We start from the raw sequence: 15,033 nt of genomic DNA, 5'->3' as shown, positions 1-15,033 counted from the left end.
CCTCACTGAGCAGATTTTTAATCGTCCAATCAGATGACAGCTGTGCGGTGCATGAACGGCATCATGCAGATGTGGGTCAGCAGCCTCTGGTAATGTTTATGACTACTATTATAACAGAGAATGGTAATGTCTGTGGTGCAACAACAGCTGATCCTCTCTAGTTTCCTCATACCAGTTCAATTTGATATACAAATAAAGAATTAAAATAAATAAAAAAATGTATTATATCTGTAGCGACAACACCATGTCAACTATAACACCAAAGCATTAATAATCAGCAGGTTAGATGTGTAGATAACTTATGGTTATCACAGCAGCCTTGTTACAGATCATGAGCAAAAAAATGTTTTTCTTCAATGCTGCTCTTAAACTGCAGCCCAAGCAGTTACAACTACATTTGTATTAATCTTGTAATATTAAGACCTTAATCTTGTAATATTATGACTTTAATCTTGTAATATTATGACTTTAATCTTGTAATAATACCACTTTAATCTCATTTTACTACAAATTTATTCTCTTGTAATATTACAACATTATTCTTGTAATATTACAACTCTAATCTCATAATATTATGACTTTAATCTCATAATATTACGACTTTAGTTTTTTAATATTGCGACTTTAATCTCGTAATATTCTTCTCGTAATATTTTTTTTTCTTTTTTATGAGTGGCTCTATTCTTTGAATAAAGAAAAGAAACTTTTACTGGTCAAGTATGACTGTCTGTGTGTTACTACAGTAAGCGTTTAAGGTGGAACGAAAATCTGAATAAGACGCTGGTGAAAAATCTAAATCAAGTTCGGCTTCTTGTCTGTTTTTTTTATTATTATTTCATATTCATTTTTTGCGTGTTTTTGTAAATATATTTTGTATCCTTATATGCTGTTATGCTGTAAGAACATTAAGTGAAATCTTCTTTTCTCTTGGCTGTATTATCACTTTAGTGGGTTGGGTTGGAACACGTGTAATTCAATTACCTTGATCTTCATACTTCCTGTATGCTGAACAATAGAGCTACACTGTAATACATGCAGTATATATCTTTCTTTTCTATTAGGATCTTTTGTGTTGTAATTGATCGGAGGTTACTCCAGTCTCCAAGCCAATTCCGTGCGCTGGTCTTCAGGCTTTGGGGCGTGTTAGCTTCAGCCAGGAGCCCGGCGCTTTCTACTTGCAGCCTGGAGATTGGAATGGCTGTTTGTCCCTGGGGTCAGGGCTTGAATTGAAACAGTGACCTTGAGTGCGGAAGCCAGGAGATCAGTCAGTCAGTCACGGTTCAGTGTGCTGTATGTTTATATACTGTATGTACAGGAATTCAGAATTTAGCACAGACTGAATTCAGGTAATGTTCAGCGTATTGAGAGTCTACCTGAGTCTTATTTTTGAACCCAGAGGTTTTTATTTTAGGGAGAATGCTATCAGGACGTGGGTGCACTCGCGCCGTGACTGTCCTGAGGAGACGGCGTGCCATTGGTGGTGACTGCGGTATCCAAGGCAACAGACATTTTGAATTCCCTCAGTCTCGGGCACGAGATTGGCCTGCGCCGGTTTGTGGAAGTGTGGCGGTGGGGAAAGAGAGAGAGAAACAGAGAGAGAGAGAGAGAGAGAGAGAGAGAGGGAAAGAGAGAGAGAAAGAGGCATTACATCATAGTTTAGCTGAGCAGGCTGCAGGAGGCTCATCCTATCATGCTTATAAAAACCCAATCAGCGCTCTAATTCAGAACCGTAGCATCGATCTGTTTGCTCCAGTTATGCAACACCTCCTCCCCCTGCTGTCTTGCGGAACAGGCACAGCTGGTGGCGGCGGTTTTGTGCCGTTCCTGGCTGTTTTTGGACAGGAATCTGGTTTTGGAGCAGAAGGGACAGGTGCTGTGTGGGTGCTGAGGTATTGTGAAGAGTCTCAGGGTTGTTTCCAGTCTCTGAACCCTGATGTTCTGGGGTCTCGTGGACCAGTAATTAGCTTTGGACACTCCTGTGCATGTTCTACAGCATTTCTGCAGTGTATTATAGCATAGTGTAGTGCATTGTCATGCTGTCATACCATTGTTGCCATTGCTTAGTTCTCAACCTGTACTTATATTTAAACTGACGTCTACGTATTAATGTATCATAATGCAGAAAATAAATATATTAATCTATTGCATTTGTGCCATTTTAACTAATCCACAAAGTTCATCGGTATGTTTACACATATGACACATAGGTCATAATTCAGATTTGATTCTATATGATAAGATGTGCTTATGCATATGTGCTATTTCTGTGTTACATTTGCATTCTGCCCATTTATGTAAGCACCATTTTCAGCCAGACAGAATCTTCCCACATGCAAATGCACTTGGCCAATAAAGTGATTTCTATTCTGATGTGTGAAGAGAGAGAGAGAGAGAGAGAAAGATAGAGGAGGGGGCGATGTGGAGGAGAGGGTGACATCATCCTGTGTGGAAACCCTCTCCTCTGCAGTGACGTCACCTGCAGACACTTGGCAGGCTGGCGCTTATGGGCACTGGCACCCCCACTAGGCGGCTGGCGGCAGTGCAGCTCTGGCCTACACTCAGCACCGTTTTTTAACCTGCTTTTTTTCTGATCCCTCTCTCTCTCTCTCTCTCTCTGTATCTCTCTCTATCTCTCTCAGACTAACTCTCTGTCTCTCGTCCCCCTTTCTTTTCTCTTTTTTTTATCCATTTCTTGGTCTCCTCTTGGTCTTATCGCATCTTTCCCTATCCCAATCCCTCCGTCTGCACCCATGACCACCCCCCTCCCTCCCCGCACCTCCACCTCCTCCTCCTCCTCCTTCCACCAATGCTAAAAATAGATCCCGGCACTTTGCCGAGCGTAAAGATGGAGCAGTGGATTTCTTCAAAGTGCTCTGGCGCATATTCCCCCGCCGGCGACTCCTACAGTGGGAGGCTGCACTCTAATGAGAGACAGTGATCTACGCTGGCTGTGCGTTACACATGACTGACTGCGTACCTGCGATGGTGTCTAAGATATCCACTCTCCCACTAACCAGAATAAAAAAAGAGAAGAAGAAGAAGAAGAAGCCCCATCTGCACTAGCAGGACCCGTCCGTCCCTTTCACGCCTGTCTGCTTTTTCTGGTGCTTTTTCTGGTGCTTTTTCTGGTGCTGCTTCATACATACAAGGTCAGACATGTGGCTCAATACGCTTTTCATTTTCTCCGTCCAGCAGAGCTACCGTCATCCATATTTCTGGCCGCAGCACGGGAGCACATGATCCTTGATTAGGGGATTACTCCATCATTAGAGGATCTGTGTCATGCGTGCCAGCCTAATCACTCAGATGGCTATCCCCTTGCTTGCTGCCGCTGTTGGAATCTGATGGGACTATCTTCTCTCATCTCCATGTTAGCTAATGGTTGAAAGGCGGCCAATGGTTCAACAGCGAGGCCTAATGACTGCTAAAGTCCAGTAGCAGTACAACAGCTTTCTCTATTTCTTGTAATCTTGAAAAAATGAAGCAAGAACTAGTTTGATTCCCTAAAGAACCCTTTATACACCATAATACACTCTTATTAGGTTCTTCTATATCCTCCTGAGACCTGAACCTTTGCTTGGTGTGCATTTTTAATTTATCATATCTATGTGGGATCAGTAGGACTGAACAAGTTTAAAAACTAAATGTTGTCTTTGTACAGAAAGTCTACAGTAAGTAAATAAACTAGTTTCAAACGTAAAATTGGATGAGAATTTTTACCTGGCCCATGTTTCAGTCTGCACTGGCTGTAGAAACCTGTGACTGGGATTCCCGCCATCTTATTTTTAATCAGTTGAGAGTAATGTTGTCATGCAACCACCAGACGGTACAGGCAGTGTCTCCATATGAGGACAAAGGGTTAACGTTTTTAGAAATGTAGGGTCATGATGCAGAAATGTAATGTCTTCTTAAGAGGACAAAGGGTCTCAAGAGGATGTAGTAAAAGTCTACATCCTTCTATATAGAAACATGGGAAACCCTACTTATGACGTAGTAACAGTACTTATGACAGTAATAAACATTGTATTAATGCTTAAGAATGTTGTAAATACTGTTGCTTAATAGTAAATGGAGACATTTTTGTAATGATTAACTAGTAAGTCTTAACGAGTGTCAATTAATAATTCGATAACACATTATATCAATAGTACTGTTATTTAATGACCCCTTATTGCAGAGTGTTGCCCAAAAATGTTTCTTCTAAATTCAAGGGTATTATCTATGGATGCATCAAATATTTGTACCTTTTTTGTAACAAAAATGACAAAAATACTTTGGTATACAAAATACATAACAATTTTGTTTTTGTTTTTTGAAAATCAAGAAAAAGTTTATTTAGGCTATTTAATGTATTCAATTGTAAAAAAAAAAAAAAAAAAAGTAATCAAATTAATAAAAAAAAAATACCTACCAAAAACCATGTTTGTGTTCAACCAGATGTTTCATTTTCCTTGTCTTTTGTTCATTTGAGTGCATCCCTTGTATTATAACTAGTAAATGTCCTAGTAACTGCCTCTAACATCCATAAAAGACTTCTACTAGATTCTGGAGCATTACTGTGAGAACTTGATGGCATTTAACAAGACAAAGAGCATACGTGAGGACAGGAGTTTGATGTACACCACCCCACATCATCCCTAACTTCCCAACTCATCCCAAAGCTCTGCTGCTGCTTTACAGTTCTACTGCTCCATAGCTCAATGCTAGTCCCCTCTATCAGGACAATGGATGTATGTTCATCTGCTCCAGAGAATCTCCTTCTATTGACAGTACCTCTTTACAAAGATATACATTCTGTGGGTTTGCACATAGAGATTTGCACATCTGTGTCAGCAATGGATGCAACATAAAAAAAATGGCTCAATGCATTCATTAGAATGGATATCCACTGTCATTTGGACATTATTAATATTAGTTATACTTCCTTGGAAAATGTAGGGCTATATACATTGACATGCCAAATGTCCTTAGATAATAACTAGTATCCTGTTCCATGGCTTGTGCCTTGTCTCATAGAAGCTAAAGAACGCTGTGTGCAGAATACAGGACCTCCTGTATTGAATTGCTTGAGTTGCTTGTCTGTTCACATGGACAGTTTTAGCCAGACACTGCCGGACACAATCATTACCACCCTCTGCTCTGTTTATTGTGGGTGGTATTGTATTGGGTGGTACTTCTATGACTTATAAGCAGACACTGTGGATTTACTTTTAAGTATATGTTATTAAAACAAGTATCTCTCTCTCTCTCGCTCTTTCTCTCTATGTGTTTCCTGCAGACCCTGCCCGCGTGGTGAACATGCCACCCGTCATTTATGTGGCCATCGGACTGCCGGGGTTCATCCGCTGCCCGGTGGATGCCAACCCACCTGTCACTTCAGTGAAGTGGAGAAAAGACGGCCTGCCTCTGCGGATAGAGAAGGTTAGGCTGCTAAAGGCCGGCTAAAGCAGCGAGGCTGTGGGGAGGATTTTATGAAGAAGGGTATCCTCTGCTTTTTTTGTTTATCTTTTCCGTCTCGTGCTTCGGCTGTGTTGTGAAGCTCTGCTTTAGCAACAAATGTCTGGAGGCTTTTGAGAAGGAGTGTGTGAGGTGGGACTGACTCAGAGCTTCACATTGGTTTCTAGCTTCTCGCTGTCAGCGATCAATGACTCACCATTCACTCAGAGAACAGGATATCATCTCATCCTCTCTTCTCTTCTACAAGCTTAGAGACAAGAATCTCAATGGTTGCTTAAATAGTTATTGGCCTGGTTGGACTGTTGTTTTTTTTTTACTGTGGTGAATTACATGAAAAAGGGGTTATTTAAGGAACTTCTGGTGAACTGTTTATAATACTGTATAGAACTATTGTTCTTAGTTAATATTTAGGAGATACTTAGAGATGCACCAAAACGAACATTGTTGCTGAATCAGAATAAAATGGGACATTTGGCCAAAGGCAGAATACCAAATACAAAACACCTATGTGGTTTTCTATGGGTTTTCATTCAATTTGCCACTTTTTTACCTTAACATTGCAATTTTAGTCATACATTTACCTCAGTATTGCTGTTCTAATCATAGATAATGTTGGGTTTTGTTTTGCTGCTGACCTCAACAGTATCGATTCTCTACTCGTACTTTATCAAACAAGTTCAGGTTCAGAGAAAAGCAAGTTTATTCAATCCAGGGGACACACACACACATAAGAAACATATGGTTTCACGCATAGACATGGAAAATACATGCAAACTTGATTTGAACAAAAGTCAGGTCTTTAGGTCATAAACTAGTCTTCTTCCCCCAGGATGTGCCAGGCGCCCCAGCACTAATTGTTTTCACACTATTGCTCATACTTCCTGGCTTGATGTAACGTGAGTCTGTGTGGGACATATGTTTTTTACTGGGCCTTAAATTCTAAATATCTTAAATGGATAAACTAATAATTATCAAAAAATCCCACAATAAACTACATAAGCAAAAAAAATGCGAAGACTAGGTTAGCTTAGCTAACGTTACTCTTCTAGCCCTGTACAGCTTGTATCTTACAGATGGAAAAAAGGTATTAAACTGACACTGAGATTACTGAGTGAAAAGTGATTCTAATTTTCTTATTTCATTTAATTTGTCTGAGTACAATGTAAAAATTAGCTTTACCTGTCCCTGACATCTGTCTCCAACAGATATAGTTAATTAGTCATTGTTCTGTGTAAATGATTGGGACTTATATTCAAGAATATTTGCAAAATGTCATCCCTAGATCCAAATACACTGGGAAAAGTTTAAAGCATCTAAAATTACATATTTTAAAGGCCATATATCCTGTGTTTGGAGTAACAGTGCTGTTGTATGTGTGTTTTAGTACCCTGGCTGGAGCCAGATGGAGGATGGGAGTATTCGAGTGGCTGAGGTGACGGAGGACTCACTCGGCACCTACACCTGCGTGCCTTACAATGCCCTGGGTACCATGGGACCGTCCTCTCCCGCCCCCCTGGTGCTAAAGGTACTTGCATATACAGACTACAGACAGAGGAATGTAGGAAATTTGGTACCACTTTAAAATAAGACTACCTTTATAAAGGGTTTATAAATGGTTTACAATTAGTTTATTAATGGTTACTAATTTGGTTGTAAATGCCTTAAAAATCATTATTAATCAGTTATAACACATGAGTAGGAAGGGCAACAATGACCTGTTGTTTGCCAAATAGTGAACCCACAGCCATCTATATTGTTGCCCTTTCTACGTATATGTTATAACTGATTATTAATGATTTTAAGGCATTTACAACCTAATTAGTAACCATTAATAAACTAATTGTAAACCATTTATAAACCCTTTATAAAGGTAGTCTTATTTTAAAGTGGTAACGGAAATTTGTTTCATAGTTTGAGCTCGATGATGATGATGATGATGATGATGATGATGATGATGATGATGATGATGATGGTGGTATGTATTTGATACTGGTACATTTCTAGTCTTTGCTCATTTGCAGGATCCCCCTAAGTTTCTGGTGGTACCTGGAGGAGAGTACAGGCAGGAAGCAGGAAGAGAGCTGGTCATCCCCTGTGAGGCAGAAGGAGACCCATTCCCCAACATTACCTGGAGAAAGGTAACATGACTGAAAGATTTATTTCATTTAGAAAGTCATCTCAACACACAGTCAAAACCTCTGCTTTGCACATTTAGCTGGTGAAAAAAATATATATATTTATATGTATAGTGACCGACCAGAATCCAATATATTGATCATGCATCTGTCTCTACAGATAACAGATTTTAATTTACACACGTACAGAACTCAGACACACACAAATGCAAATAAAGTACTTCATTAAATAAAGTAGTGGCCAAAAGAATAGTCAAAACCAGAAGAATCAACAACAGCAAGAGGAAGTAAACATACCATAAACGATAAACAGTCCAAGTTTCATACACAGGCAAGGCAATACAATATCAGAGGGCAGGCAAGCCACCTTTGTACGAGGAAAATCCATCAATACTCGTATGTAAAGTAAGAGTGTGTGTATATATATATATATATATATATATATATATATATATATATATATATATATATATATATATATATATATATATTGTGGTGAATAGGTGAAATCAATACTCAGGTGATTTACTTTCTGGAAGTACTATGTGCAGTGTCATATGATTGTGAATGGCTACGAGACAGGCATGAAACACAGACATAACCATGTAAAGAACTTTGTGACCTAGCCTAATCATACTTAAAAAAAAGTCACACTACTCACAGTCATATCAGCCAATTAACCCCTTAATGTACAACATATGCATACCCCCTCTAATGCACAGCATAAGTAAAAAATTACCCGCATTATTTTTCCTAGCTTATTTCATACTGGCTGAGGTATTCTTTGTTCTATTTTAGGTTCTTAAATATCTTGTTGTTTTTTTTTGTGCATCAAAGCGTTAAGCACAATTTAACCCTTTAATTCTATGTCTTCCTCAACAGAATTAATACACTTTCATTTGATATCTCTCTCTCTCTCTCTCTCTTTCTCACAAAGGTAGGGAAGCCCAGCAGGGGCAAGCACAACGTCCTATCGAGAGGCAGCTTACAGTTCAAATCTCTCAGCAAGGAGGACCACGGGGAGTGGGAGTGTGTCGCCAGCAACGTCGCCACAAGCATCACTGCCAGCACGCACCTCCTCGTAATCGGTAGGAGCCGGCGGACGAGGCTCGCTGATGATGCAAACCTGTGACGTGTCTACGTGGGCTAATTTGACGTTTCCTGCCTGTGGGGGGGGGTGGTTTTATAATTAGAGTGAATGTATTTCCAGAGTCCAGGCGTTTCCGTTCACTAAATTGAAAGCGGAGGCGGCTCTGTGGCTCTCTCTCTGGGCTCTGGAGGCGGTATCGTCGTATCAGCGTGATTTGATGCTTCGCGAAAGCTCAATTTGTAAACTGCAGCACCTGGTAGACATAGTGAGGAGCAATTTGCCAGGCCAGTGAATTGCAGTGCCGCTGCCATTTGAATATCACAGACGAGCAAGTATCTAGTTTGGCTGGGAGCGTACACAAGGAGGCGTACAGTCCAATTTGGTTTGTGAGAGGGGGTTTGTGTTGGTTGAGTGGAGCACAGATAGTGTTGTGCTTGTTTCGTTTCAGCTTAGATTTAGATGGGGCCTGTATTAGCGGTGCAGCTGCAGAAGGGTTCGTTCATCAGCCTAGTTTTAGAAGTCCACCCTGAAAAAAAATGATGCGTAAAATGTACTTGGCAACTTTCTGCACTTGCTTTTTTAAGTAAATTTAATTACCGATAAATTTAAGTATACTAAAAAAAATTATTACATGCCATCCATGTTTTTTAACTAAAATATTTAAATTTCAGGAATTATAATATATTATTTATCATAAATGATTTGAGTAATATTGTATAAATTAAGTAATTGCAATTAGGTTACATTGTATGTAGAAATGAAGTGAAGGTTCCTTAAAGTAAGGTTTGATTCAGCAAAAATAAATTAAGTAAAGTTTAATAAAAGAAAGGATTGACTGAAGTTCAGTTCACTTATTTACTCTATGTAACACTATGTAACAAGTCTTGAAACAGAGTTGAAGTTACTTAAATTGATCTGAAATTAAATGTACTTAAAAAAAAGCAAATGCAGAAAGTTGCGAAAGTAAATTTAATTTCAGATAAATTTACATATACTAAAAAGAATGCATTACATGCCATCCATGTGTTAAGAGAGTGTAATATGTGTGTTTTAACAAAAAAATTGAATTTCACGAATTATAATATATTATGTATCATCCATTTTTTGAGTAATTGTATAAATTAAGTAATTGTAATTAGGTAATATTGTATACAGAAATTAAGTAAAGCGAACTAAAGTAAGGTTTGATTCAGCAAAAATAAATTAAGTAAAGTTTAAGAAAAGAAAAGTTCAGTTCACTTATTTATTTACTTAATTATTAGTATTGAAACCAAGTTGAAGTTACTTAAATTTATCTGAAAATAAATTTACTTAAAAAAAGCAAATGCAGAAAGTTGTAAAACTTTTTTAAAGTAAATTTTACTCATCATTTTTTTCAGTGCAGAGTAGCCTAGTGGTTTAGTTGCTTGTGTGGGGCCTGCTTCCATATGAATGAGAAAGAAGTGGGCAGCGTGAGGCAAAATCTTTGCAGCCTCTGTCATTAGCAGCTGGGCTGCAGCTGGATGGGCAATTTGCAGGTGTTCGATACCCGATCTGTGGCTCAGCTTGTCTCTATCTTTGCCTCTTTTACCTGTTTTTTTTTTTATCTGTATTTTCACAGAAGAATGCATCTTCTGTTTTAAGGTTCTGTTCAAAAGAGTGATTTAATTGATTCATTAATTAAAGGCATGTTGTTCATTGTAATTGACTTCAAACCATCTGGTTGTTAACAGGCCTGCTGGCTTTGGTTAAAAGATACGGTAGAATTGACTCACTCTCCGTCTTTTTGTTCTCTGTGTCCATTTACTGTTGATATACTGTAATTCCAGTGTGTAAGTGTGTGTAAGTGAGTGTGTGTTTCTGCATGGGCTTGTGGGTGTATAAGGGGGAGTAACTAAACTAATCCTAGTGTGACTAAAGGAGCTAAGGGACCCCTGTCTGCAGAAAGTGCCAAAAGACAAGTATGAGAATGAAATACACAGGCCAGTATCAGTGTTAACATGTGGGAGTGTGATCTTAGAACTTGTTTTTCTGACACACGTTGTCCACTTCCCGCAGGCACAAGCCCTCACGCCCCAAAAAACGTCCGCGTTTTGGTCTCGACGACCTCGGCCAACGTGTCATGGGAGCCCGGCTATGACGGAGGTTTCGAGCAGACATTCTCAGTCTGGTACGGCCATGTGTGAGTCATCCCAGCATGCTTTGCTTTCTGCTTCCTTTCCTAACTCTGTTCCTCAGTGGTGGTATTTATCACACGTCTTGGGAAAACAGGGCTGAACTAGTAGAGGTGGGAACCATGATACAATAGAGGATCATGATACAGTAATTTTTTTAATTTAGTGATGTTTTGCAGTGTCATTTAGCTGATTTAAAGCAACAATTACTTAAACTGCTGCTAGCCAGCTGTATATCCCCATCACTAATGATGCATCAACACCAGTTGTGCTCTCTCGGGCTCTGGCAGCTGATGGCAAGCTGCATGACCGGAGATTATTCGAACCAAAGGTCTCCCGATCAAAAGCTACACTTGCTTTTGAAGATGCTGGCACCATCTTTAAAAACTCTACCCTTTTATATATATCCTCCTTAGACCCAGACTTTTGCTTAGTGTGTATTTTAAATTTATCCTAGCAATTTGAGATTAGCAGGACCTACAAAGTATAAAAACTGAACGTTGTGTTTGTACAGGAAATCGTTTTTGCAACAAAAAAATACAAAAAAACAATGTCCTTATATGGGGACAGTAGTAAAACAAAACAAAAAAATGTCCTTGCCATTTGGGATCAGAAGGACCCAACTCTACAGTAAGTAAAATGAACTACATTCAATCATAAAATTCAATGAGAATTGTTACCTGGACCGTTTAACTTTTGATTGGGATTCTCATCTCATCTTTTGTTTAATCAATTGAGTATAATGTTGTATCTCTGCTGCTATGGGCAGTATCTCTATATGAGGCCAAAGGGTCAACTTTAAAAAAAATATTATAATAATTTATTATCATGGTGCAGAGAAGCAGAAATTTAATGTCCACTTATGAGGACGTAGGGTCTCAAGAGGATAAACTTTGTGAAAGAGCCATAACTGAAGTATTAACTAAACTGCTAAACTTTTATCTAGAGCTGTCAAAGTTAAAGCGTTAACGCACACAATTAATGGTGTGGTACGCTTGTCCAATCAAAGTGGTTTCTGGCTTTTTTCTGGTGTAAGAGGTTAGAATTCATTACTTTAAAACTTTAAAACATACTTTTCAACTCGTAACTTTTGAAATGTGTGAGTTATTAATGTTAAATATAAAAAGTTAAATCAGTTTTTTTCCCACCTCTATGATCTAAGGTCATGTATTCTTCATGTATACTGACTCTAGATCAGCTCTCTCATACTAAGACGTTTGATGCATACAGACTCTGAGCTGTGCTGCTGCTGAAAGACTGCTGCATCTGTGTGGGGTGGGGGGGGCTTTTCTACTTTACAAGGTTTGCATTGGCCTGAAGAGACCAGAAGAGAACAGATTACCTTATAGCAGTTTAGCTTTTAACAGAGATGAGAAAATAAATGGAAATGGAATACTTTTGTCTGGAACCTTTTTTTTTTTTTTGTCTAGACCAGCTGTTCAGAAACGGGGGGCTGTGGCACCCTAGGGGTCCACAATTTGGTGCAAGGAGGGCCACAGAAAAAAAAAAATTAGGGGTTATATCTCTATTATCTTTAATGGCCTGTTAGGTAGGGGTGGGCGATATGGCTCTAAAATAATATCACGATATTTCAGGGTATTTCTGCGATAACGATATACTTGGCGATATAGGAAAACAGAAAAATAATTAATACATTTCAGGAATATAGTATAAGAGAATAACAGCATAATCATAATGTGGCAAAATAAATAGTATAGCATAAAATAATATAATGCAGCAAATAATATTGCAGAATATTTAGTGCATGCATATAAACTGCAAATAAAACAATTATACAATAAATACACCTAAAGCTTCACAGTAAATAATAGACTACTTTTAAGACAGAACAGCCCTATTATCACGATATGGATTTTTAGTATCACAATATTTCTGTCACGATATATTGTATACGATATAATATTGCCCACCCCTACTGTTAGGTAAAAATTTTAAAGTTCATGCTGAGTATGATTTTTTTTTTTTTTTTTTAATATTCTAAAAAAATCTCAATGAAAAATTATAAATGTTAAAATTACAGTTTCAGTCCTCATTTTATGATTTTGAAACTGATATTTGAAGGTAAAATTTTAATAGTATTGAGAATGTTTATTAGTATTGAGAATGGTTGATTAATGAGTTAACAGAGCAGGCAGGTTGAGTGGGGGGGGGGGGGGGGTCACTATTGTACTGTACTACTGTACACCTGTACAAATATGAGCTTTATAGAAAGGGTGGTGGCCCAACTTTTAATGTATGAGAAATAGTGTCTATGTGATTTGCCTGAGTTATAACTGACTTAATGAAAGTTAATAAAAGAGAAGCATGATGATCGTTATATAATATGCAATATCCACTGTTGTACAATATGCGGCATAATTACCAGTATTGCATTATAAAAGGTGTGTGCATTATATGATAATTCTAGACTCAAGAGTTAATTTTCATATGCAAGCTACTGAGACAAGTAACAAAAAAATAAGCGAAATCATACAGACAATATTAAACTAGATACAGAATCAATAATTAAAACTAAAGACTTAATTTGATGAGGAATGGACATACGTATAAGATGTTGACATCAGACAAAAGACATACCAGAGGTATATATCAATAGTTAGCCTATAATGTTGTATATTTTGGGTGCATTAAAAAATCTATATTGGTTATTGTAACAGGATAGGGCCATTGTGGACAGATTGATTATGTTGTCCCACTTAAAGCAGCACTAGGTAGGATTTCCTTGATTTTTGATCTTTTTAAAGAAGTAAAATTACAGCTTGAAACTCACTGCAGCGCTGCATTGAGGTGTAATAGGAGGAATAGCGGTGCTCTCATGTCTGTGCCCGAGCTCCTCTGAGCTCAAACCAGACTCTGTAAGTTTACCGAGGCGGCCGCGACCAACGCTCGCGAGAACTGCGACCTGCTTTCCGACCTTTATTTCTAACAGTTCTACAAGAACTACTGGTTCATTCTTTACAAACTAACATACAGACACTTCTGGCTGAAGCTGGAAAGAGACCGAATATGTCTGTGAAAGCCAGAAAATGAGAAAGAGAAACTAATCCACCTGAAACATTTATTACACTCTACAACTGTAGGGGGAGCCCACGAGCACAAAATCTCAATCCTACCTAGTGGAGCTTTAACATTATACTGTACAACTATCTCTTTTATTCTGACATATTGTCCTCTATGTAAAATGTAGTCTAATTCATCTGGTTATGGGTTGTAATGGGTTGGTCCAGTGTCCAACATGACCCAGACAAAGGTATTCCATCTCTTTAGAGTTTTATAAAGCAGATATTAAGAATGAACGAGATTGAGAATGCATGAATCTGACGTATTAATGTGCAGACTGTGTCGTATGCCCTCTCCCAATCCAGTGAAACACACACTTTTTGCTACAGTAGGTGAATCCTATACAAAAGGCCATATTTCCCCAGTATGTAAGTATAACATCGAAGAATGTGCTTAACTTCCATTCAATGTGGGTGAGCGGACAGTGTTGTAAAAGGGACTATTATGGGATGTTTTGGGGGTGTATTTCTTGCTGTGAGAATGACTGGATTCATCTCGCCAAGCTCCTGCCTCAGCTTAACTAACTAGCAGCACGTTTTGCGACTGAGCTGCCTCTGTTTTCCCCTGCTCTCTTTCTCTCTCTCTCTCTCTCTCTCTCTCTCTCTCTCTCTCTCTCTCTCGTTTTCTCTCCTCCTGTGTATGCTGCCTGCGCTTGCCCCCAGCTCTGCTACCGCACTGGCGCAGTCCCCAGTGATATTCGCCATGAATATCAGCATTCTATAGCTCCCCTTGCTCTCTTCCCTATAGAATGGAAACATGCTTTGCAGTGCCTTTGCTTATTTGTCTTTGTGGTGTAAGCAGATAATATGGTTAAATAAAGGAATGCCACAGTTACAGCTGCTGATGTGAATGCAGTGAATGCAGAAACTTGTTGGCGATAAAATAACAACAAACAATATATATGTACTGTAATGTTTTAGTGTTTATATGTTATATTTGCCTTAAATGCTGTCTTATTTTTAACCATAAACCCATAGTTAATTGATATGATATAAAAAAAATCATTGATATTAGGTAAGGCTTTATCTAGTAATGTGGGCTTATTATGCTAAATGAGACCACTTAAAATGATGAGTTTCTTTGATCTTACCAAATGGAAAACCTCTGGAATATAGTC

The 15,033-nt window shown here is 38.4% G+C and overlaps 1 protein-coding gene across 5 annotated transcripts in view; it reads left to right on the top strand.

The window, feature by feature from the left end:
- Positions 1–15,033, top strand: part of igsf9bb (immunoglobulin superfamily, member 9Bb) — a 204,558-nt gene that overhangs the window by 143,372 nt on the left and 46,153 nt on the right. For all 5 annotated transcript variants that reach the window (XM_022676039.2, XM_049466493.1, XM_049466492.1 and 2 more), the window contains exons 8-12: positions 5,279–5,421; positions 6,842–6,982; positions 7,479–7,595; positions 8,530–8,680; positions 10,720–10,831. In XM_022676039.2, the coding sequence (XP_022531760.2) occupies positions 5,279–5,421; positions 6,842–6,982; positions 7,479–7,595; positions 8,530–8,680; positions 10,720–10,831 (664 nt within the window). The remainder of the gene's footprint in view (positions 1–5,278; positions 5,422–6,841; positions 6,983–7,478; positions 7,596–8,529; positions 8,681–10,719; positions 10,832–15,033) is intronic.

The sequence above is a fragment of the Astyanax mexicanus genome, chromosome 17 (genome assembly GCF_023375975.1).
Source record: "Astyanax mexicanus isolate ESR-SI-001 chromosome 17, AstMex3_surface, whole genome shotgun sequence".
In the NCBI taxonomy this organism is placed as follows: domain Eukaryota; kingdom Metazoa; phylum Chordata; class Actinopteri; order Characiformes; family Acestrorhamphidae; genus Astyanax; species Astyanax mexicanus.
This window is presented reverse-complemented; position numbering and strand designations above follow the sequence as displayed.